Source organism: Ptychodera flava, chromosome 1 (genome assembly GCF_041260155.1).
Source record: "Ptychodera flava strain L36383 chromosome 1, AS_Pfla_20210202, whole genome shotgun sequence".
NCBI classification, from domain to species: Eukaryota; Metazoa; Hemichordata; class Enteropneusta; family Ptychoderidae; genus Ptychodera; species Ptychodera flava.
In genome coordinates this window covers 30,133,883-30,159,351 of record NC_091928.1, presented here as the reverse complement: position 1 = coordinate 30,159,351, position 25,469 = coordinate 30,133,883, and the positions used below count along the sequence as shown (strand labels likewise).

Here is a 25,469-nt window from a genome sequence, read left to right as displayed (position 1 = left end):
ATAGGTCGTTTTGGGTCGGTACAGACCTAATCACTACACAGTAACTACTTGATAAGTCGTTCAGTTTTCTACGGGTATGCAGAGGCAGGAAACGTGATACTGCACCCTTCAAGCTCTTAATATGCAGGATTTACAGTTCTGTAGTTTTGGTTATATTCTCAAACTCACTGTTAGCTGACAAGTGGACTTGCTGGTAATAAAGAAAGCAGTCAGATGGTGTTGCGTCAAACTCTTACAGTCAAATTTAAAAATTACTTATAGTAATAAAGAAAGCAGTCAGCCGGTTTGGAGTTGAAATCTTTATTTGAAATATCACAGTCAAAATTAATAAAACAAGTCATTGACAATGACATAGTCCCCACTTGTAATTGGGACTTTGTCACTGGAAGTGACTAAAAATTGAAGTTGATATGATGCGCATGAAACAAGGAATGTCGGTACCAAAGCCCTGTCTGTGACTGATGTGCTTATTGGATTGGATTGTAAATAAGTAGTGGCATAAGGTTATGTCCTTCTACCAAGTTTGACAGAATTAGGTATGTCATGCCCTGGCTTTTTAAATGTCAAAATTCAAATTATATGCAAGAAACTGGTCCGGGCAAGTCTGAGTAATGGCTCTTGATATATCCACATAAAAAAGTCAGAAAGCCAGATGTGAACCTAAAAAAGTCCTCATGTTCAGTAAAGAAGAGACTTCCTATAAATAGCTATTGATACTGCTAAAATTAAACATCTTTCTTAACTGGTAAATCTTTGTATGATCAACATCTGCAACAAGTGTCATCAGATTTAGTGCAGTCATTCAGGATATAGATCTCTCATTACAAACATTGTTTCCCTATTCAGCCAATCTAGGTGCCTCCCTAATCACAAAAGGTCATAAATTAAGTCAATAAATAATTTATCAACAGGTATCACTGTTCAGTTTTACACTACTGGAAGATCAATATCTGATCCATGTTTCATAAAATTTGATGCAGGATTTCTGGACGTATCACACTAACAAGGAAAAGTCATTAAATATACAAATTAGAAATTAATTAACATGATACTGATAAATGTCCTTATACACAAAGCACGATGAGCTCAACATCTATAAAAATCATAGCTGAAGAAGTGCTTCTGGATGTATCAGCCTTTATGAAAATCCATTAAATATGCAAATGTGTAATTAATTGACATGATATGATTAATGTCTTTGCATGCTACTACAACACTTTGAGATCAACTTCTGTACCCAGTTTCATCAAATTTGGTGCAATTTGATTTTAATCATAGCACACTAATTGGGAAAGTTCATTAAATATGCAAATTAGCAATTAATTAACATGATACTGATAAATGTCCTACACAGTTAAAGCAAGATGAGCTCAACATCTATACCAAGTTTCAACAAATCTGAAGAAGTATTTCTTGATGTATCAGCCTAATTATTGAAATTCATTAAATATGCAAAAACATAATTAATAAGTGACATGATATGATCAATGTCTTTGCGTGCTCTTTTTCAAAAATCACCAATTATACATATTAGCACTAATTATGCGTGCCACACCCAAAACAATGGAGGTGCATATGTGTGCCATAGTGTATTAACCTTGTACCAAGTTTGAAAGGAATTGGCTCAGACATGTCCGAGATATCTGCATGGACGGACAGACGGACAGAACCCATACCATAAGTCCCTTTGGACTTCGTCTGGGGGACAAAATCAAATAAAGTAAACCATTGCACAAAAAGCCATCCCTCCCCATCCCTCCCCCACCCCAGGGGACTGACTGCTGGACTCTGTGGTTTAGTCTCCTGAGTAGTGAGTCTTGCAGCTCACGAACCAACATTGTAGAGGTGTTGTTGTAAAATCATTTATCCAGCAAAAAAAAAGCATTATATATACCAGTATATATATATATATATATATATATATATATATATATATATATATATATATATATATATATATATTTATATAAATTTAAAGGAAGACAAAATCTTAAAAGGATACAAGGATACCTTCCATATCTCTCTCAACTTCATGTTGTCTATTTTCATCATCAGTTTGTTGCTTGGTGGCAGAAGTTAACAGGGTTGTAAACCTGGCATAACTTGTTGTAATGACTTCACTCCCTTTCAGGTCTTTTTTCAGGGCCTTGGCCATCTTGAAATCTAAGGAGGTCTTCTGTAGATGCTTTACTATTCTGTTAGACAGATTATTGTCATTGATTTGTGAAGATGCAATACAGTTCATGGCATGTTGTTCAAAGTGTTTTGTAATGAAGTGAGCTAGGTGATAGTATTCCTCAACAGCAGTTGGTAAACCAGATACCATTGCTTCCATACCATAAAAGCTGTAATCAGTGTACCATGGTGCAGGAAGACACAGGTGAGACTGTTGTAGAGATCTCAGCAGGGATTTTGCTGAATGCCCTGGATGAAGTTTGGGCTGAATATGAGGACACTGCATCATATCAGATAGGAACTTCACTACAGTCTTGTCTGCTTGTTGAGACACACCCTGTATCTTCCAGACAGGAGAGTTGATAGGGCTATGACTTTCCTTCAAACTATTGGCTGCATTACCAATCGAAACTGCTAGGACATCACATCTTTGTATGGCCTCCTGTGTATCCATCTGACCGCATGTCAGTATATGGTGTTGTCCTATCTCCTCTTTTTCAGGTACTTTCCCTAAAGAACAGCTTTTTGGTCTTGGGAGAATCTCCTCATGTGGTATTTCTGACAACTGTTTACCATTCAACTCTGCCCGATATGCATTCTGGAAATACTGGTGGATCGTTGGTCCTATGGAAAACACAAGGTCTGCCTCACTGGCCATGTGTAACATCTTCTCTTCAAATTCAACCAATCCATATTCTTCAGCTTGAAGGCAGTTTTTTTCAGGGCAAGCATGGTTGATGAGAACTAACTTTGCACCTGGAAAAAGTTTTCTTCGAATATGAGCTGCTGCAAATCCTGTCTTTGGAGCATACCCAACCACATATTGGACATTTTCTATCTTGTCAAGTTTTGGGTAGTAAATTTCTTGGCTCAACAACCAGTCAGGTCTTGGGGCTTCATGTTTTGCTTCGATACCCCGAAAGATTGGTTGTGCTGGAATCAAGGTAACGCCACAGCTCTCTGCATCTTTCCTCTGGTCATCACTGATTTTGACATCAAGTACAGTAGAGTAGGTTTTGAGATCTTCTCCTGCCTCGGCCTTCCTTGCGCAGAAATCTTGAACAAGATTTCTGTGAAATCCTGTAAGACCCAACTCATCGTTATTCCAGGCATGTGCAACAAACAATGCTGCAGGTTTGGAAGGCATTTGGTGAAATTTGGCTCCAGGGAAAAGACTTTGGTGTATTACACTTGCAGCATTCTTTGTCTTTTCTGACAGCCCAACCACATGCCCTATTATGGTTTTTAACCTCTTTAGTTCTGGGTAGTAGTTATTGTGATTGATAAGCCAATTCACTACTGGTGGGTCTTCATGAGGATCTATCAACTTGTTTCTTGAAGCAGGAATCAAGGTAACTCCATAGCTTGCTGCTTCATTCTGTGTTTCTTCACTCACTTCAACATCAAGGACAGTGCAGTAACCTGCAGGAATGGTGTTAGGCGTCTTATTCAGTGTCTTCTCACAGAAATCACCAATCAAAGTCCCAGTTGTTTTATCCCATGTTGTTGAGATACACAGCACCCCCTCATGAGAGTTCATGCTTGCAGCCTAGAACAAACATATAAATATCACGGTTTTCAGCACCTATTGTAGTGACATGAAATTAGCTGTCAACAGTACAAGTAGGATGACTGTCCAGTCCAGTTGTTGTGTGTATGCCTGCAACATTTGTCATTATTTTGGACATTTCAAAAATCATACATCATACTTGTTCAATAGCTTTAATATATGAATTACAATTTGATTACTAGAAATACCCCATTTCAGATTTTGCCCTAGGCCATATTAAAAAGTTTTGTTTCCAGTAACCTGATCAATCCAATTTTAAACCCTTCCAGACCCTAAATTTGTTTTCTCCTTTTCAAAAGTCATGTATGGTTGTACCAGATTTTACCATCACAGCCAAATGAAAATACATGTACCTACCCCATTTGATGATCAGGTAATAAACAGAAATACCCAAATTTTTATTCCTTACATGTATTTACAAACAAATGCTTACATATGTAAATATTAGAACATTTTTAATCTTTATTTCTTACACGCTTATACATACCGTGTAAAATATGAGAAATTACCGGTACATTGTATTGGGATCAATCAGAGTACTGTACTGTACAGTACAGAATCAGTACTGATACGGTACATGTACATGCCTCTACAGATATGAATATATGGCCATCCAATGACTTTGATAGTATATAGCGCTTGCTAAGGAATGTCAAATACACATGTAAAATAAGCAATTTTGATATTTTTTTATAACTTTTCCTCATATTTCTGAAAAAAAAAATATTGTTCAATCTTGTTAGCAGATAACTGGAATCATTCCTTAGGTTCCTAGTATGAAGTCTTGCTAAAATTGTCTGCTATTTATATTGTGTAATCCTACCAGATTTCACCATATGCAACATGAGAATTAGAAAATTAGAGAAGAGATGCCAATTACACAGGGTATGCATGAACATGTTTCTCATAGGTTTTGTTTTGCAGTACATGATTTCTGTCATGGTTTTCTGTAGTGAGACATGTAATGGCATTATATTCATAACAACTGTAACTGCATGCTGTGGAATGCTTCAGTGATATTTTTTATATATCTTTTGATTGTTGCATATAATATATTGCCATTTACAACATGATGAATATGAATGGTCGAAATACTGCACTGAAGTTCTATAAATCAACAGTCTTTCTCTGTCCCTTTCTGTTACAGAGGTCATTCCAGTTTAAAAGGTCCCATGAGGTCATCTGTATTGTTGGTCTAAAAGTTTACAAGTCTCTGGTAAATGTCAAGTAACATCTGTGTATTGAATGAAGGTGCCGAAGTCGAAGGAAAACCTACAATTGAGTAATGGACGTGTCATATGAACCCCAGTCGTGAAAAACAGAATATTCTTACTCCAAGCAAATGGCATAGCTAGATTAACAGGAACTGATGTTACTAAAAGTAATGAATTGGGATAAGAGTTCAAACATACCATGGCTCTGTTAACCACTGGTTACTTCACACCTCTATATATCCAGATGTCCCAAAATGGTGTATTGTGAGCTGAAAATGCCCAGTAATTCACTAGAAGAAGAAGCACCACTCCCAGAGTTTTTGGTTATCATATAGCAACACAGCAATGTGCATCATGTGATTTGGAACCAAACCAACCCACTTATCAGGCGGAAGCAAAGTGATGTGGTCAGAGTCCATTTTTATTGTATTGTCTACTTGTTTACATATATTGAGAATGCACCTTGTAAAGTTATAAGTCCCCTGGGCAAAGCTCAGGCTACTGTTTTAGGCTCCGTCCGTCCATGCATCGCTGTGCGTCCATCCGTCTGTCCATCCACGCAGATATCTCAGGCATGCCTGACCAAATTCCTTTGAAACTTGGTATAAGGAGAAGACACTATGGCATAGATATGCAAGTCCACTCTTTTGGATGTGGCTGCATGCATAATTAGTGCTAATTTGCATTAATAGTGATTTTAAAATAAGCTATGGTTTTCAACTGAAGCGAATTTTTTATGAAACCTTGTACAATGTTGATGACACAGAGCTCTAATAGCACACAAGGACATTTGTCTTTACGGTGTCAATTAATTGCCACTTTGCATATTTGATGAATTTTCATAATTCCGGTAATCTGTCAAGAAATACTAACTCAGTTTGATGAAACTTATTACAGATGTTTTTATACCAGAATTGTAACTGTGAATATAAGACATTTAGCAGGATCACGTCAATTAATAGCTAATTTGCCTTTTTGATGAATTTTTGTAATTAGGGTGCTGTGCCAAGAAATGCTGACTCAAATTGGATGAAACTTGGTACCGATTTTTATATCAAAGTGTTGTAATAGCAAACAAAGATATTTAGCAGTATCTTGTCAATTAATTGCTAATTTGCACATTTAATGAACTTTCCTAATTACTATGCTACGGCCAGAAATTTCAGCTCAAAGTTTATGAAACTTGGTACAGATGTTGATCTCAAAGTGTTGTAGTAGCATGCAAAGACAAGTCGCATCATGTCAATTAATTGCATATTTGCATATTTAACCCTTGACGCATCGCGCTTGTTTATAAAATGACATGGCATTCTCACTCTCTGAGCGCCACGGCGATATATACCGGTAAACCAACAGTGGTTGTGTTCTATGCGATATGCCCGACTTAGCTATGCACTGCTGAACTCATCTAAAAGAAGGCGTATTCCTGACCCTTTGAACCCAGTTTAGTACCTATAAGGACTGAAATAATGACATGCAGCCTAACAATCGAAATTTCTAGTAATTTACGCGGATACGGCCACAGTGCATTGAACGAAACACGTACGTACGTTTTGAAAGCTTTACCATGCCGTAGACACGGAAGACAACTATATTATGCCAAGCTACTGCCCTCTGAGTGATAGAAATGGCAGGTTTTACAGTTTTTTAAAAATAATTTACGGAAAAATGATGCAATGTGCTGCAGCTGACCAAATCGATCGTGATAGTGAACTTTGTACGTATCGGCGGCCAAGATGGCGTCATTGTATGATGCCGAACTCTCGACATGGAGCCCGAGGTTGAGGTTTTCTAAACCCAAATCATGCAGATTGAGAAATTGTAAGGATTTGGTTAAATTGAAGCGTATTTTGTGAATTTTCAAGCGTTTGACTGCCAAAAGCCCCTTTAAACTGTGATATTTGACTCGACCGGTCCTGAAGCGAGACGGCAATGTCATTTGTACCCGTAACATGTTGACCTTGTTAGATATTGATAATTTCCCGCATGTTAAGCATTTTTTAAATGAAATAAACTAGGTGTGAAACTTTTTTCTCAATACTTGGTGGTTTGCTTCCATTTTATTGCGGATTTTACGTCGCTTGCTTGTCAAAATACGTCATCAAACTTGGCGAACGGATTGACAACATGTAGTAATGGTAGTACGAGTCCGTGACTCGATAAGCCAGGGAGAGTTATTGAAAGCGTATGTTGTACGTATGTGAATCAAACTAATGTCAGTTGGTCCAAACACCAAAATTAATCGATGAAAAGGTTAGAGAAATGTGTTTTTGTCTTCAACTCTTCATTCTAAACATAATGGTGGTTCAAAATATACAGAGTCAGTTGAATATATGCCTATAGTTGTGTGCATTTGTTGTACAATATACCGGTAGTTACCCCTCCAAGGTTTTACAATGGAACCTTGTTGTCTCTATGTATGCAAATTAATTGTTTGTGTTTACATGCAAACAATTCTATACTTGATTTTTTCAAACTTTGAAGACAAATTTTAAATAACAAGTCATTGACAATGACATAGTCCCCACTTGTAATAGGGGAGTATTAGTCTTGATGGCCCAGGGAAATGTGGTCATTAAGAAGTATCACTGGAGTATATATGTTGAGATGTATGGGCAAATAGGTCTATGTCGTTGTTCCCAATTTTATACATATTATACATATTTGTCCACAACTCAGTAACCACAAGTGCTACACCCTTCATATATGGTATGATGGGACACCTTATGATGCCACATATTGTTCCTCATTAATTATGCGCCTATCTAATAATTAACCACAAGTGCCATGTCCTTAATATTTAGTAGGATGGGAGACCTTATGACAACACACGCTTTACCTCATTAATTATGCACATATCTAATTCTGGGCAAGCGAATAGAGCTAGAGGTCTGATTTTTGGCATATAGGGATTAATTAGCAATACAATTTTTTTCAAAATGTCACGTGACCTCGATGACCTTTGACCTTGATTATACATATATATGCATAACTCAGTAACCACAAGTTCTATACTCTCCAATTTTGATAGGATATTAGACCTTAAGATGTCACATCTTGTACCTCATTTATTATGCACATATGTATTTCTTGGCTGGCCAATACAGCTAGAGGTCTGATCTTTTTTCCCGATTTAGAACTATACCTAGACATGCCTCATATGTTTCAAATTGGGAACAACGACATAGACCTATGTGCCTATAGATCTCAACATATACACTCCAGTGATACTTCTTAATGACCACATTTCCCTGCCCCATCAAGACTAATACTCCTATTAGAAGTGGGGACTATGTCATTGTCAATGACTTGTTTAATTATCAATGCCGAGAATTTGTGTTACATGTTTGTCACAACTAACTAATAACATTTATATTGAAATGCCATTTCATGATTTTAACATACTACTATAAAGTTTGCTGAGTATGATTATTAAGCTGTTGGTGTTCAAATTACCCTGGTATATCTGCATATGGATGAACAGCGTTAACAGGAAAATAGCAACAGTGGCTATGTGTAGAGAAGCTATTTCATATTCAAGGTTTAAAATGGTTGCTTGCTTAAAGCCATTACTTCAATTGTATATTTTAGAAAAAAGTGAAACATGCCTTTTAGCACTGTATCAGGAAAATTTATTATTGGGATATTTGAAGAAAAGCACGCTGTCAATGATTGATAAAATCCAGACTTCAGTCATATAATGCTAATTAGTTTGTCACTGGAAAAATGTGTTCTTTTCCTTCATCACAGAAATGGAGGTAAAACTCGCCAGAGATGGCATGAAAGTTCTAACTCCACCAGTACAAGATGAAAATGTCAGTCTACTTGCTAAAAGTTTACTTCCATGTCAAATTAGCCAGGTCCAAATCACAGAGTACATACTTGAGCTATCAGCAACAGTAAGTGAGACAGATTCTAAAAAAGATCTTCAAAGCTCAGTTCTAACTCATCAACTAGATGAAGCTAGACAGGAAAAAGCCACTTTGGCAGAACAAGTTAAAAAATTAACACAGAAATTAGGCAGTAATGAGAAATCATTTATGAGCCAAACACATTCTATGAGGGAGAAATTTGCATCTGAACTGGCAGCAAAGGAAAAAATAATCAGTGATCTAGAGGCAAGACTGTCAGATCTGGAAGTGATGCAGTCTGAATTGCAACTACAAACAATGGAAGATACAAAATTTGGATACCAACATTCCAAGGACAATGTAGATGTGAAAGGTAAGATATTTTGTTCTGTTTTAGACTAAAAAAAGATTTGTTTCTGGTCACTGGCCCGCATTACTTCAAAGTGTGTGCGTCAACTTGATATTCGGCAGTATAATTTCCTTGGATGTGTAATCTAGCCATTATATACCAATTATTAACACTTAAAATACAATTTTGAAAGTAAGTTCAATTTTAAAGGAGAATGCGCCTTCTAGTGACAAATATTTTGACTCTCAGAATTTCACTACTCTTTTTTAGTCTACCAATTGTGGGGGGGGGGGTTGTTATATTGTTGCTCTTAGTGAGTAGAGGTTTTGCTGGCTTTCTTTGAGAAAAATTTTATTTTTTTGCCATACAAATAACATAAGATGGTATCCATTTTGAATTTCATTTCTTGGTTAGTATTTGGCAATAGGTTTACTTAGTACCAAAACTTGCACAGTGGCTCTCGATTTATTCTTGATTTTGAAAGAGAATGGTTGAGAGTTTGCTTGAGCAAAAGTTTAAGTCTTTCATTTTGATACACAAACTGCTTTACATATAACACTAACAATGGGCAAAAACTTTTCTAGTGATGTAATGATACTATTTTTCATGTTGAAAGAATACAATTGAAATTGAAATCTACTGCTAGGTTCCAGAAAGCCCACACTAATACTGTACACGCATGATGACTCCATTGCATGTAAATTGACATAGCCAATAGAGGAAAGAGAACATTTCTACCAACAGACATCAAGTTGTCTGCAAAGTATCCTCTGAAATTACTCTCAGTAATTCAACATGATGTGTATAATGACATCAAAAACTCTGGCAATCAGGCATACAGAAATTCAGAAACAATTTGCAGAGGATTAACTTTTTAGCCCTGATTTATTCTCATTGTTTAATTTGAATGACAGGGAAATTAATGATCACTTTTTGCGGAGGAGTTAGCAATAGCCAGACAGATTAAAATTTTCTTGTAGACATTTTTATGATAAAGATACGTGAAAATGGAGACGTCACTTTCACCTTTATGACCAACACAAAGAGTGGTCATGTTTCGAATGGATGTAACAAAGGGAATTTAGAATTTGATGACCAACTTGGTTGGTCCTTCCAAGTTGACACACAGTACAATATTTTACAGTGTCTGTAGGTCTTGATATATCTAACTTTGTTATTAAGATTTTTATATCATAGGTTTTTGAGAACAGCCATATTTTTTATAAATTGATTATAATTATGTAATTAATTATAAGTTTTAGGCTAAACGAGAACTTACAGGATTGAAGACCACTGGAACAAATCACAGAGACTTTCGGGTAATATGTGGTACTGGGTTTCGATAACACAGCGTTCATTCTTCAAAAAGACATTTATTGAAAGGGAAATAGTTTATGCTTTAAAATATTAAAATTGTCATTTAATGGATAAAGAATTTATGTAAAAAGAGGATTGACCCTCTTATTAAAAAGTAGTTACACAGTGGACTTTATAGTGTTTGTAGATGTATTGTTAGAAAATTTTAAATCAACAAAACTAATAAAGACATTATAACTGAGTTATAAATTTTGATATTTGGTTCACAAGTATCGCTATGATGACATAACCATTCATAAATCTATCAAATAATATGTTGCACAACAACAATCATTCAAAAATGAGTGCAACACTTACAGATGCACTGATATTATTTATATTTTTCAATGATAGAATTTATTTTAAAAGGTAGAAATTTAATATCTAACTTTTAAAATGGTTTTCATCCAGCAAAATTCCAGAAATATCATTTTTTACCAAAAAATTACATTTTGTCATTAAATACGATTCTTGAGTTCATAACTTACTGATACTTCAACATGCTTATTGTAATCCAAAAAAGGTTTTGTGAAGAATTTTCATTTCAACAAAAGAACTCAGAAGATATACCAAAATAAATTTTTGAACCAAAATCTACAAAATGTTGCCATGGCAACATGACTTTCCCTCAATCAGCTACATTGGACAAATTCCCTTTACTGCACCAGTGAGGTAAAATCAAATTTGATCCAAAAAACACACAAAGAAGCTGAGATGTTGGTAAATAACATTTGGAAATGACCATTTCTGACAAAACAAGCACTCGTGTTGTCATGGTTATAAGGTATGAAAATTTCAGACATGATGATGATGTATGGGCCAAACGTTTAGCTGAATATTTGACGTTGTAATGCATTTTCATTTGTACGCATATCTGTTTCACTTTGAAGATATATAAGCTCCTGTAGAGTCTACACTACAGTATTGTCAATGTATTTCTATTTCAAATCTTGCTTTGACCTTTGACCTTTCAGGACGATGGTTAAGAAGAACTCTGAAGGGTCATCAAGGACACAAGTTCAAAGATGTAGAGGTCTGGCATTCCACAATGATAAACTTTTGGTGTGTGACAGCGAAAACAATATTGTACACATTGAATCAAGATTACACATGTGAAAAGGAGTTTGGTAGTTTCAGTGGTCAGTTTGCAGGCCATTCAGGCCAGAGCCCATAGTTGTCTCTCAGGACATATTAACCTCTACTTCATCCTCGATAAGAGTAATGTGCAAATAGTTGTTTTGTGATCAAAATATTAAAGTTATCAGAATAATTACCCTACCTACAGACTCAGATTCCCATTGTCTAGCTCTTGTGAACGGGTTTATTATTGTTACAAAGGTCAAAGGTCACTGTGTCCTGAAGTACAGCCAGGATGCAATGTATATTGCAAAGTTTGGTCACCAAAGAGATGACCATACACAATTCCACTACCCCTGCTTGTCGCTGTCAACAGTAGAGATGTCATCATGGTGTATGACTATGGCAATCACTGCATCAAGTGTTTTGTCTATTGTTGTTGATGGCGCTGACAATGTTTATGTTTGTGATCCACGCAATGATATGATTTCAGTTCGGCGTAGAGATGGAACGTGGAGACATCATCTCTTCCAACGTGAAGGGATCTACCCCTCGTACATGGCAGTGACCGCTGACGGTGATAGCATATTGCTGTTGTTAGTGGATGGTATGAGTTCTGTGATGAAATCATAGTATTCTCAAAGTAGACAGAAACACCAAGATGATGCGTAATGTCTAAATTTCATCAAAATATTAAAATTTATTCAATTTTTTTACAAAACCAATAAAAATAGTACAAGAAGTTGTCCATGCAATTTGAATCATGGGAAAATAGCTCCAGGCTTGGAGCTTGCATCATGTGATAAGGAAGGGACCATCTTCCCATGGGTATGGTATTATGCACTCACCATGCTCAAACCAGGCTCTGCGTATTAACATAACTTTTGTTTATACTGAGTATCCTTGCATAAATGATGAATCACTATAATAAACTTTACGCTGTCAGATTTTGTGTTGCTGTTTACTACTGTGTTGCTGTGAGTGGACAATGCAAGGCCATACCCATCCGAAGTAAAAGTAAAAATTGTGTGAGTTGTAAATTGCGAAAATAGCTTTTTCTGGGGCAAGTGGCCACCAAGCTAGCACATATGTAAAAATCATCATTGATTAACTTCCCCTTTAATCGTCACTCAAGCGTGACAAAACAATCGGACTGCACTGTTTACATCACCTACCAAACTAATAATCGGTTATTTCTCCAATCAAAACTGATATTCTGTGACAAAATATTCAAAGATGTTGTCGCTACTTCTCTAGAGTTTAATGTAATGAAATTTAATAATTTCACAAACACTTTCAATAAAGAAATTGAGGAACTTTGACAAGAAATGTATGACAATCGATGGTAATTTGTCAACATTACAACACATGAATCATGTCAACAAATCAATATGGGGGTTATTTCTGCATTTCCTAACAGATTTTTGAACTGAATATTCAACATAGCCGTCACTTCATTTCTTTGATATAATATCCAAAAGTGAGTTGTTTTGGAGAATTTGTACTGAAATATTTGAGTCATTTTGTCAAGAGGTGTGTTCTGCAATGCAAGCTTACTGATTACAGAACCAATCCCGTCATATCCCAACTCGCAGAGAATGGCGAATCAACAGTTGTTTGTGCAAAATTATGTTAAAAAAATTACCTGCATATCCTCTGTTATCTCTTGTCATGTATGGTTTCAAGTTTTCAAATCGATGAAGCAAAATTACGCCAACATGATGTAGTATTATATCTAACGTACATGCGAAAACGATGTTGACCTGATGCCATCGCGATGAACTTTGACAGAGCTCCGCGCAGAGGGCTATGGCACAGCTACATGCAGCTGTGATGAGGCCTATGTAGATTACGGATCGTTCAGTTATTATGGCTGTGGGTGGTCGGCAAAATGCAGGGGGTTACCTTAAATTTGAAAACTTCAAAGGGGGTTTATATATTTTTCAAACAGCCAAAGGGGGGGTCACTTAATATTCAAAAGTATCCATCTGGTCAAAAAGCAGTTTCAGTGTTGAGAAATTTTCTGGGAGATAAATGATTTGCTGCATGATTTCGTTCTCTGAAGTCATTTAACTGCCTTTTGAACAAAAGTATAATTATCTGTCACATGAACATCTTGCCTTGGCAATGAACAATTCCTATTACTTACATATTAGAGATATAGCAAGTTTTGTCACGGAAATTATTTAACAGTTACCTGTAGACTACTAGTACCATGAAAAATTAAATAATACTCAAGTACATTTGTATCAATTATCGAACACCCATAACAGCACAACTTAATTTAGTTTGGCATTATAAAAAAAAAATATTCAGTTTTCTCATAAACTCCGATGTATAGTAATAATAATAATAATAATAATAATAATAATAATAATAATAATATTTATTACCCAGAAAAAAAAAAGTTACATACAATATCAAAGACAGCAACAAGTTTGAATAAGTCAAAATGATCTGGGCAAAGGGGAAACAGGATATAGCTGGTAGCTAGTCGAGCCTGAACCCTGACATGTGAAATTGTGGTGAAAAATACATAACGAGGGCTCACAGAATGAATCAGCATTTCGGTGAGATTCCAAAATCCAATTTCTTGCTCACATATCAACCTTTAACCATCCGAGTCTATCTAAGTACTCTAAAATGAATTATCAAATGTCTATAAATACACAGATTTAGATACCTTTGTATTGAAAAAAAAATTATTCATTATTCAAAAATTATTCAACACCACTGCCGTCCCACTGCATGTGGGACACCACAGCCGTCCCACTGCGTGCGGGACGGCTTTGGTGTTGATTTAATCAATTAATCAATTAATCTGCTGATACGGACAGCAGATTAATGAGCAGGTTGGCAACATTTGCGGAACAATTAAAGTGGTATGTACACAGGATGGAGAAACGATAAGGACATGTAGGTAATAAAGAAGCAGTCAGACGGTTTGAAGTCAAAATCTTTATTTGAAATATCACATTCAAAATTAATAAAATTACCTGTAGTAAAAGAGAAAGCAGTCAGACGATTTGTAGTCGAAATCTTTACTTGAAATATCACAGTCAAAATTAATAAAATAAGCCTGTGCACAAAGAACCCCACCCCTCCCCCCCCCAGGGGAATGACTCCTGTCCCCTGTGGGCACACAGCAGTTCTAAATCAAATAAAAATATGTAGAAAACCCCCTACATGGGTAACAATCACGAACAAACAATAACCAAAATCTCATAATACCCCGATCGTTCAATAAGACGTTGACAGGGCATTTGCTATCTGTTGAATTTTATGCTGGGAGAATTGAAATCATCCGGTGTCCAAACATTAAGGTGATGCAGACAATTTTTTTCCTTCAATCTTACAGCGTTGTATTAAAGTGCAGTAAAGATTTCCTCATCGTCTTCGGTGGCAGAAACGAAGCGACAACATGTTTTACGTATCCATTCGCGTTCGAAGGGCGAAATGTGATGGTGAACGGTACATTTACGGTTTATATATGCTTCTGGATTTTGTGTACAGCGCCCTCAATGTTCAATTCTTACAAATGCTTTCGTTCACACATCGAGTCATATCAACTCCAGGGCTTGAGTTTCTGATGCACTTTAAGGTATGACACTAAGATATGGAGACAAATTTTTCAGCATAAACCGAAAATGAGTTGGCATAGAATATAAAATTATATAAATAGGAAATTTTTATCATGATTGAAGAACGCTACCATTAAGAACTTTGTAATTAATTATCAATATGATTGGAAAATGGTGACTATCAGCATTCTATTTTCTATAGCTTCCATATTTTCTTATTCGGGCAGAGATTGATTGAAAAGTCATGATCTTCAATTGGGCTGTATTAGCTTTTAAGAAGTGTAAAAGTTGTTTTGTTCAGTAAGTTTAATTCTTGTGCATCCTCTTTGACCAGATTTGATGGAGACTCATGTAATATTTGTTTTTTAATTTTCCAATAAAGTGACAAGTTTGGCAAAATGTCATGTCTTGCTTTGTTATGACTGAAGATGATTGGAACGGTGGAAAAGTGTAAATATCATCGATGTTACACTAAAACAATATCAGTGACAACATAGAAAAGCAACATATATTTACTGTGTTTGTTTCAAACATCTTTGGATGAGACTTGAAGCAAGCAATAAAAATTTCCAATTGTCAACTTTTAATGGAAAAAGCCCAATACTAAAACAATGTCAGGAAATGTACTGTTACTGCCTTAGTTGTTTGTTCCTTTGACCTTACAAAAATTGTCACAACATTTTGAGTGAGTACACTGCAATGGAGCCACCACGAGAATCAAACACATAGATCAGTTACATATAATATAGAGAATACAACCAGTTCTGGCATCACAAATGAATTGGCGAATGCAGATAATGAAAAACAACTGACTTCAGTCATACTCTGAGGTAGTTTTAAACTTGTAAATCTTAATACGTACTAGGTTTTTATTTTAATTCGTTGCATTATGTAGTAATGTAGTCTGTCCATCAGATCAGTATTTAAGGTAGTATGCGGCTTGAAAGTGAAAGACTTAAACTTTTTTTCAAATTTTCCTAAATGAAACTTTAAACCATTCTCTTACCAAATCAACAACAAAAATCTGGGGTCACCGTGCAAATTTGGAACTAGCGAAACAAATAACCCAACATTTTGCGATGTTTAAAATTAAATGGCTGCCATGTGGGAAAATTGAATTTAAGATGTTTGAAAAACTACGACTGTGAAAATTTTATTTCACCAAGATCTTTGAATGAGCCCCTACAAGTGGTAGATCAAAAGATTTGTAGAAATTGAGAATCCGACTATCTGTCCCCGAGGCGCTTTCTACCTCAAGCAAGATCAATAATAGATTTATTCAGGAGCTTTTATTTGAACAAAATAGCTCTTCGCCCTGACCAAATAACTCCCTAGCAGTTCATCTACTACCTTATGATCTGCTAACGTTGAAAGGATTGTTGTTTTCACTGTGGACAAAATCTCATAAGCCCCATGTGGGTGATTGGCAGAACTAATTAATGAAAGGAATTAGGGAGGGCAATTAACAGATATGGACTGGTTTTTTTTGTTTTTGTTTTTTTAATACTATACAGATATATCTAGGGTAAAGTAAAAGGCACACATAGAAATCAAAAGTAAAAGGCACACACTAGACACAGACAACAAAAGTTAATGCATGACATTTATTGATCATATTCATAAAGTAAAAGGCACACACTAAACACAGATAAGGCTTGTATAATGAACAACAAAAGTTAATGCATGACATTTATTGATCATATTTATAAATTCTATAAGAATATTGCTTGCCATACCCTGTGGGTAAATTTAACTTAAATGTTGATGACCATTTGCCCTCACGACGTCGGGCAGCCTTCGCCTATTGGTCCACACTGGGCGAAGGCCGAAAGACGGACGGCGAGATCCTAGACTAGACATCGGGCAAACGGTCACCATCCTCGGGCACAACTGTGATTTCAACGTGCGCGCACGCTTTTTAATAGCTAAAAAAAAGACGGCGTTAGACCCTGGAATCTTACTCGGCCGCCGGCGCACACATTGAGTAAATTCCTCGCGACGAAACGTACAAATATTACATATGTGGAATATTTTGCTCAACAGCACAAACGGAAAACAAAACTAAGGAATGACCTACACACGTCAACACGAGAGTATAAAAAAATGACTGAACAACCACAGCCTCGAATCTTGCTGGCCTGAATCACAGACTAGCAACTCAAATTTCAGAGCAGCAACCCCGAAAAGCCAAACCCATAGGGGGAACAGACTAAAGCTAGAACAGACTGATGCCATACAGTGGCGGGACACAAGTAGGCCTAAATTCAATTCGGGAGTCCGAGTACCAAATATCTTCAAAGAATAAGTTTGAAAAGAATCATTAGACCAGCTTTTGAACAATACCTTATTTAATTTTATCAACTTGACTACTCTCCTTTTTTTGAATGTCATTAATTTAGTAGGCAACCAGGATCTGTTTGCTCAAAAAGGACCACCCCTATTTTTGTAGTGGACGAACCGATGTCCAAGAACTAACGCGCATTATTTGTACAGCGTCTGGGTTCATGGCCTGGGTTCATGCACCGTCAACCATTTAACCAATCAGGATGAGGTTCTTACGAGCAATGTAGTATCTATTGGCATAACTAGCGTGGATAGAGTCAAAGGCAATGTCGTGTACATGATACACGTAACCGGAGAATCGCCAGCGCTAACGCGCAGCTAAAATTTACCCGTGGTGCGACCGTGGGTGGGTCTGTTTTATGCGTACGAAGATTCTGCGTGAACTGTTTCGCACACTTCTCTCTACTCGAAAAAGTTGACTCGCCACCACCATGCCGACTCCGACTACGTTTTTTAGCCTTCGCCTTGGAACGGACTGCTCGGGTGGCCCGATTCGTTATCTCCTCCGATATCCTGGCATATTTGTCATCATTGGCCTTGTTTTATTAGTCATTGGAGTAGTTCTCGCTGTCGTGATTCCAGACTTTATTCTATTGATTATTGGGGCAGTGTTTATGTTCATCGGCGCTCTCGGTAACTTCATCGTTCGGCTCAGACAGCTGTCAGCTCACAAGAGTAGACGTGAGCGTAATAGAGAAGAAGTGGTTGAGGATCAGACGCAAAACACTGATCAAGTGAGCAGGTATGCTTTATATTTTATGTCCATGATAGAACATGTATAGCACATAGAGGCGAAAAGACCCCCTCAGATGGAGGTAAGTTAAGATGGTCAGTTACCGGATAAGCTTATGAGTCAGTGTCGGCGTTACTCTACGTCACTCCTTTCTTTTATTTAGAGGGAGACTGCCTTGCGTCACTGGGTCACACTGACACGCATATTTCAAAACATGACTATTGTGTCAACTGAAGAATGTCACAGGATCATATGTCACTGGCCCATTCTTTTGATTTGGGGCCTTGGCAGGCTTTGTTAACGGTGTAGTTAATTCCAGGATTGTGTACCGCTAACTCTTCACTCTCAATCTCAGTCCTAACCCTAAACTAAATCAAGAATATGATGAACAAGTATGTGCCATGGACATTCTTCAGTAGACACGTACGTCTATGCTGCATGCATGTTAGACAAGAATAAGAATTTAATTACTTCACGGCCACAGACAACGTCGCCTCCATTGCAATCCCACAATGCCTTTCAGTGTGGTAATATCATTGTATCATATTGACCCCGAGTATTTTTTTTCTTTTAATGAATTGCAAACTATGAATACTTAACAGATTTATCAAAATAACCTATTTCAAAATCCAAACATCTCTAGGGGTCAGGCCTGGCGTTTGGACCCCCTATCACAGTATTCGGAAATGAAATCACAATCCTGAGAATGCAGGGAACAAAGTCCACAGTTGTGTAGCACAGTATGGAAGTTTCCAACTCCTACATACAAACATGGAGGTAGAAAGATCTCTACCTCCATGATACAAATAGCCCCAGCGTTTCAGTGTTTTCTCCTGAACACCACATAGGAGTGATTCCGCCTCATCTAATAATTTGTAAACCCCACTCAGAATAATCAAAAAGCACAAATATGAGATTTTCAGACATTGATATACATGTCAGTGTTGATAGTAAAACATTCCACACCACAATTACTGCCCATGATGTAACATATCACAGACTGTACCTCAAGATTACATAACTGTGTCTGAACTTCAGCAAATAAAGTATGATTAGTTATACCTTTAATATTTGTATATAATGGTGAAAACACCACACAGACAACAAGAAAAAAGGGGGGAGTCTGTTTTTAATTTAACATTTGACCTCAGTGTTCTCCACAAATAAAAAAATTAAGTGGGTGGCTAATTTGCATAATCATTTGCATAATATTAACATAATCATTTGCATAATATTTACATATATTTGTGTTCACCAAAAATTACAAAACAGTGTACTCATGGAGCAGAGCCCCTCCACTGATTTTTTCAAAATTCAGTACATCCTCACTAAGTTGCATAAGCTCCTACCCTTGTTTACTCAAATAAAGAAAGGTTAGGAGAGTAAAATATACCGTTAAAGTTGGTAAAACTGCTCAGATCAAAGAAACTATTAAAAGATGTAAAACAATGAGATATCGAAGTTCCCGTGACAGCATCGCTAGGAAAATACTACGTTTTTCAGTATGTTTATCAGGGTTCTCTGACAATGCGCACCCCCTGTACCAAAATAGAAGAGTCCCTCTCTGATGTCATATCCGCCATTGTTTTCGGCATATTTTCATTCACGAACGCGATCTGGGATTTTATTCTCTTCACATGCATTTTCATTTGTTTAAAGCAAGTAACGCTCCATCTGTTAAGAGTTTTTACCGCTGACTATAACAATTTTCATTGCTATGTTGCTGTTTTCACAAGATGCTGACCGTTCGATCTTGGAAAGTTGAGTTGCTTTTACGTGCAGCCAACGCATGCCGGTGCAGTGACAGACAGTTCCGTAAGCTATGCTACGCTGTTGATCGGCAGCATACATGTCTTCGTTCCACGTTTACTTTTTTTCAAGATGTGAGTCAAACAGGAATTTCACCAAATTGCCACTTCTGTATCTAGGCATTGTGTAATCAGTTTGATTTCAAATTTTTCGTCAAGTAAGAGCAGAAATCGTCGCTGACTTTTGCTGTCTTTTGACTATGGTTTTATATCAATTTTTCTGTCCTTTACAATTTCTTTGGATGGGTTGTTGTGGAGTCAAGGTTGAACAATAGCGTCGCGGGCCGCGACGCTGTTTTGGGCTGGGAGAACCCTGAATTTGAGGGTGTTAAAAGAATGTGTACTTTCTTGGGGGGAAATTCGGCAGAATCAATCGAGACAACACTTAGATCTTGATGCGACCGCACAGTTTATTGTGTCACCGTCCGGGTGGCGGGACGGTGATTGTGTGAATGGTTGACAAGTCGGTCGAGCTTCTCTCGCGGTCTTTCTTCCGCTATGGTCGTCGTGACATATCTTGACGAGGTATTAAAATGACAAATTCACACATACAACAACAGCAAAATGTGCCTTATTGATTTAAATTAACACCGTATTGAAATTAAATACAGAAACAAACAAAAGCACGGCATAAAAACATTGCCGTGAACCAAACCCGCCACCCCAGAACAAAGGCTGACGGTGGGTTTCAAGAGCATGGGCGGCCGAAAATTAAACTGGGCGGCGTAGATTTTATCTGGGCGGCCGTGAAATTAAAGTGGCGCACCGCCCACTTAAAAGGCGCCGTGGAGAACACTGGACCTAGTACACTATTGAACTTCAATGTGTTACCTTGATAAACCTTATTTTGCATTATTTAAATTAATTTGCATTATTTATTTTGCCCCCCTTAATCAGAGCCAAATACCCCCCTCCCTACTTTTTCAAGGAGAGGTGACACCCTAGACTTGGTTCAAGTCTGTGAATTTCTAAAAAATACAATCATTTGTACTAGTTTCTCTTGTGGAACCTATTTCATGCAAACCTATTTGGAATTTGGCAGGTTTTTGTAGAGATTGAATGCATTACCTTTTAAGTCTGCGCAGTAGTGAGTTAGTTTCTGCCGGATTCCAGGAGAAACTCCTCTGTATAGCGTTCACCCGACTTATCGCGACAACCCCACTCATGCGTGTCACATGAAAACAACACAAATGATCGCATTCACCCCACTCAGACATTCACAAATAACAGACTTGAACCAAGTCTAGTGACACCCCCTCCTTGTGAGATAACCTAGAGAGAACACGGGCTTTTGGGCATTACTGATGGCCAGCCTCCTGGATATATCATATACCACGATTGTGAGCAGCCACTGCCAATGCATCATTTTGGACAGTATTTCCTAGTAATCACTTCTGTACATTTTACCACAGTTACTCTACAGAGTGACCGTGATTTTGCATTGCAATATCTCTCTGTCTATCATGTACTTCGTAACTTGACCTTTGTTAGACCATTTACCCTTTGTATCCTGAACTGCCACTTTCAATTGAAATTATCTTCAATATACACCATTACACAGCTGCGCAAGCTTATGGGCTGTTAATATTACAGAATTGCTATTATGTAATATTAAAGAGGCAGTAACTCTGAATTTATGATGATTTTTTCACTAATTTTGATATTTTGATGCAAGCTTAAATTTCTTATTCTACTCCCCAAAGCATTTTGAGATACACAGTTTTTGCCTTGTCAACTTTGGCTATACATGTATATGCCCTGACTGTAATTGTTGACTTGTGAATTCTCATCCAGACTATTCACTCAAATTAAAATGTAAGCAATTAGAATGCATTTTACACATCTAGATCTACACAATATCTTGCCAAGCTCAATGGTGGATTTTTCGTGTGCTTTTTGGAGCAGAAAAAGAACTTGCAGTTGACATGCAAAAAATTAATAAATCAAAATTTATAGTAACTTACTAGTCCCATTATTCTGCTTGATGATTAGTACTCATACTTGAAGGAACACCTCAAGATTTGTTTGAATTTGCATAATATTTGCATATGCATATTTTTCATTGAGACCTTACATGTATCTGTGTACCAAGGTCTCCATGAGCTTTGGCAGTCTATTTACAGGTTTCCAGGAGTGACTTTTTTACTTGTGGTCAAACGATTATGATATGCACATTTGTATTTTTAGGATTTTCTCCCACACTGTTGGCCAAAGCAAGTACTAAACTTGAACCTCACATACAACTGCTGATGTGTAGATAGATGCCGTTCAGTGATCCTTTACAGATATTTCCAAATAACCAAATAGTAATGAAGTGTGTGTACATAATGTATTACTCTAATTTTTGCACTTTTGTATCATAACATCTCAGAAATCGCTTGTCCAATAGCTTTTAGCCCTGGGGTAGGTCTCAATGGATAACCTTGTTTTAATACAGTATGCAAAAATTACACTTTCATTTGCATTTGTACAGTTTTCAGCCAGTTTTATTCATTTTCAAAACTATCATAAATTCATGTTAAATATTCCTTGGGTTTTTTCATATTTTTAATTAAAACCATCAGAATATCAGTTTCAATAGTCCTTATGTAATTCTTTGAATGCTGTTCTGTCTTAAGTCATCTGCCAAAAGAGTTGATTATCAAGCTCTCGGCAGTACACAGGGACATCAAGTTCCCTAAGATTACTACTGATATGTAATCTGATTAAAAGGCCAGTAACTTTAATGTTTTTAGTGTCAACCACAGATCCTTGTTCCACTCCCCAAAGCATTTTGATATGACATAACTCAGTTTGTCAACTCAGCCTGTACATTTTGTAAATCGCATCGATATTGTTGACAGATGAATTCTAGTCTGTACTAGAATTCAAATGTTAACAGTAACTGTGCATTTAACATACACACACTGTTGACAAGCTAAATTGTTAATGCTTTGTGACTGATATACTACATACGGTGTTTTCACTTGGGTTTGAACTCACAATATACCATATCCGATCAGCCAGCGGAGAAGCAACAGACAGAACCGCTCGGCCAAATCCCCACTCTCAAAAAAGAGTGATTCAATAACTGGGCTAAGTTGTTACATTTTCTGACTGTGAACCCTCCACATGTTGTAGAGTTCAGAAAAACTAACTAAAAAGGAAAAAATCATCAAAAATTACAGCTATTGGACCTTTAAAATCAGATATCAATCAAAAAATCAGATTGACTTACCGCCAACTCTGATCAGAAGTCACAAAACGTTTATGAAGAAAAAAATTTTTGAGAACGGATTATTGGTATATGCACCCTCTAAACTGCCCAGCCCAAAGTCCCCATAAAGGGACCACTCTCGCCTTTGATAAAATGGGTTGAGACCAGACCGAGGTGGCAAAAGGGTTAATCAACATACCATTATTTGTTAAACTCTGTGTCTTCATGTTACAGGGAACAAGAAACTGCAGCTCAGGAACCAGCGCCGAAGTACAATGATGTGGTCCCTGCAGCGCCCTCAACCGCAGAGGATACTTCAAACCCTACAGAGACACCATTGTTGTCTACGCAAGAATCCAATCCACAAGATGACGATTCCCCATCATCAGTTGTTGTGGAATCGGAGAAGTCTGACCCCCCTCCTCCCAGTTACGACACAGCTGTTGATCGGGAAGGAGAGAACTAGACTTTTTACATGTGGATACCATAATGTGAAATTGTGATAGACTAGTCATTGGGCTATTTCCATACCTTTGTCAATGAAGTTGACTTTTTAAAAAATGATTTTCTGCCGAGAACAAGCTAAAGAAAGACCATAGATTCAAGCAATTATACCTCATATATTCATTAAGAGGAAAAATTAATCTAATGATATTGTTTCTTATCCTTCATGTACATTCATTGATGAATACTTTTGATATATTAATATCTAGCTATCATGCATGCCGCATACATATGGCAGTTGAAGGCATGAAGAATTATTGGTCTGGTTAGTCTGTCCTTCATTTTGGTTTGCATGCCAACCCTGAAAGTTTTTTACTTTGCATTCATCTGTGGTAGTTGTCTATATAATATTGTTTGCACCAACACTTTGTAGGCTTGTAACAAAATGCTACTGAAATAGTAGTGTGGTGCAAATTTTCTGATTTCCAGTAGATATGCTGTGAATTATGTTAAAAGAATGTGTAATAACTTATAAAAGTTAAGTCTGACTTGCCACCAGTAGGTTATTAACAATATTATAGCTGCTTGATTTCCAGTTTATAGTGAAGTACTAAAACGAAAGATTTTGGCTCAAAGTTTTCTCAAGCAAACTTTCTATCAGTGTTTCAAAATCAAAAATAGAAATTAGGGGCCATAGTCACTGTGTAAATTTTGTTACTAGAGAAACATAGTTAAGCATTAATGCACACCCAGCGATGGTATACCAAGAGATTTTGACCAGTTCACGACATATATGCACGAGCGATAGCGAGTGCATACATGAAGTGAACTGGTCAAAATCTCCTGGTATACCGTCGCTGGGTGTGATTTATTGCTATTATATCATAGCAGTATATTGAAAATCTGGTGTGGAACGTCATAAATTGATTTTTGCTCAAACTGAGAGCTCGCGCACATGCCAGCCGTGGTATATCGCCAATATACCACGGTTCTTTTCGCGTCTCGACCAATCAGATTGTATTCAATAGTGGTATGATATAATATCCAGTATTTACTGATATTTTAGATTCATACTGTCCTCCATCACTGTGTTATCTTTACGAGGGAAAAGTATAGGCCAAAAGAATATTGTAAAAGTTTGAAAGTCTGCATTTCTGCCCCTGGGGTGCGTTCGACCTCAATGTATTTAGGAGCTCAAAAAGGAAGAAGAAAAATAGTTTATAAATGCTAGGTAGTGAGAAAATACCAGCTGCAAATTGAATAGTTCAACGTAATTTTGGACCAGCTTTGGGTGTAAGTTTTACGAGAATTTGTAGAGAAAACAAAAAGTTTCCAAACAAATGTTTGACATACACTGTAGTGTCAGCGTTTTTAAGATTATGATAACTTCTAGAACGAATGTTAGACATTCCATGTAGAATAAAGGACACTTTTACATTGTAACATAGTGACATTTAACAATGTAGCTTTAGTTTATATAAAGTTTTTGTATCAATAAATGTCTATACGTTTATAAAAAATATGTATTTATTTGTGTGTGTGCGTGTGCGTGTAGTATTTCTTATGACATCTACATGTACATGTTCGAACAAAACAACACTGCAGTATGTTGGCGGAATTTTATTGGTGAACAACAACTCGACTAATATAAACATATAAAACAATACAAACAACAACAACAACCAGATTTCTAGGTTTCCTGTGCTCTGCCCTGTTTGCTTATGTTCGTGAAGACTCATTATATGAAATTTGGAAGCGTCCAGTGGATTAAT

At 36.8% G+C, this 25,469-nt stretch overlaps 2 protein-coding genes across 2 annotated transcripts in view; one reads left to right on the top strand and one right to left on the bottom strand.

Moving 5' to 3' along the window:
• The window catches only part of LOC139134974 (polyamine-modulated factor 1-binding protein 1-like), a 46,039-nt gene extending 40,741 nt beyond the window's left edge, over positions 1-5,298 (bottom strand). The window contains exons 1-2 of the mRNA XM_070702097.1: positions 5,158-5,298; positions 2,011-3,724 (exon numbers count right to left, since the gene is read on the bottom strand). Of these exons, the coding sequence (XP_070558198.1) occupies positions 2,011-3,724; positions 5,158-5,160 (1,717 nt within the window). The 5' untranslated portion in view covers positions 5,161-5,298. The remainder of the gene's footprint in view (positions 1-2,010; positions 3,725-5,157) is intronic.
• Positions 5,299-17,667: 12,369 nt separating this feature from the next.
• Positions 17,668-25,217, top strand: LOC139134964 (uncharacterized). Its single transcript, XM_070702086.1, has 2 exons — positions 17,668-18,258; positions 23,488-25,217. Exons 1-2 carry the CDS (start codon positions 17,948-17,950, stop codon positions 23,717-23,719), a joined length of 543 nt encoding a protein of 180 aa, XP_070558187.1. The 5' UTR covers positions 17,668-17,947; the 3' UTR covers positions 23,720-25,217.
• Positions 25,218-25,469: the final 252 nt, after the last annotated feature.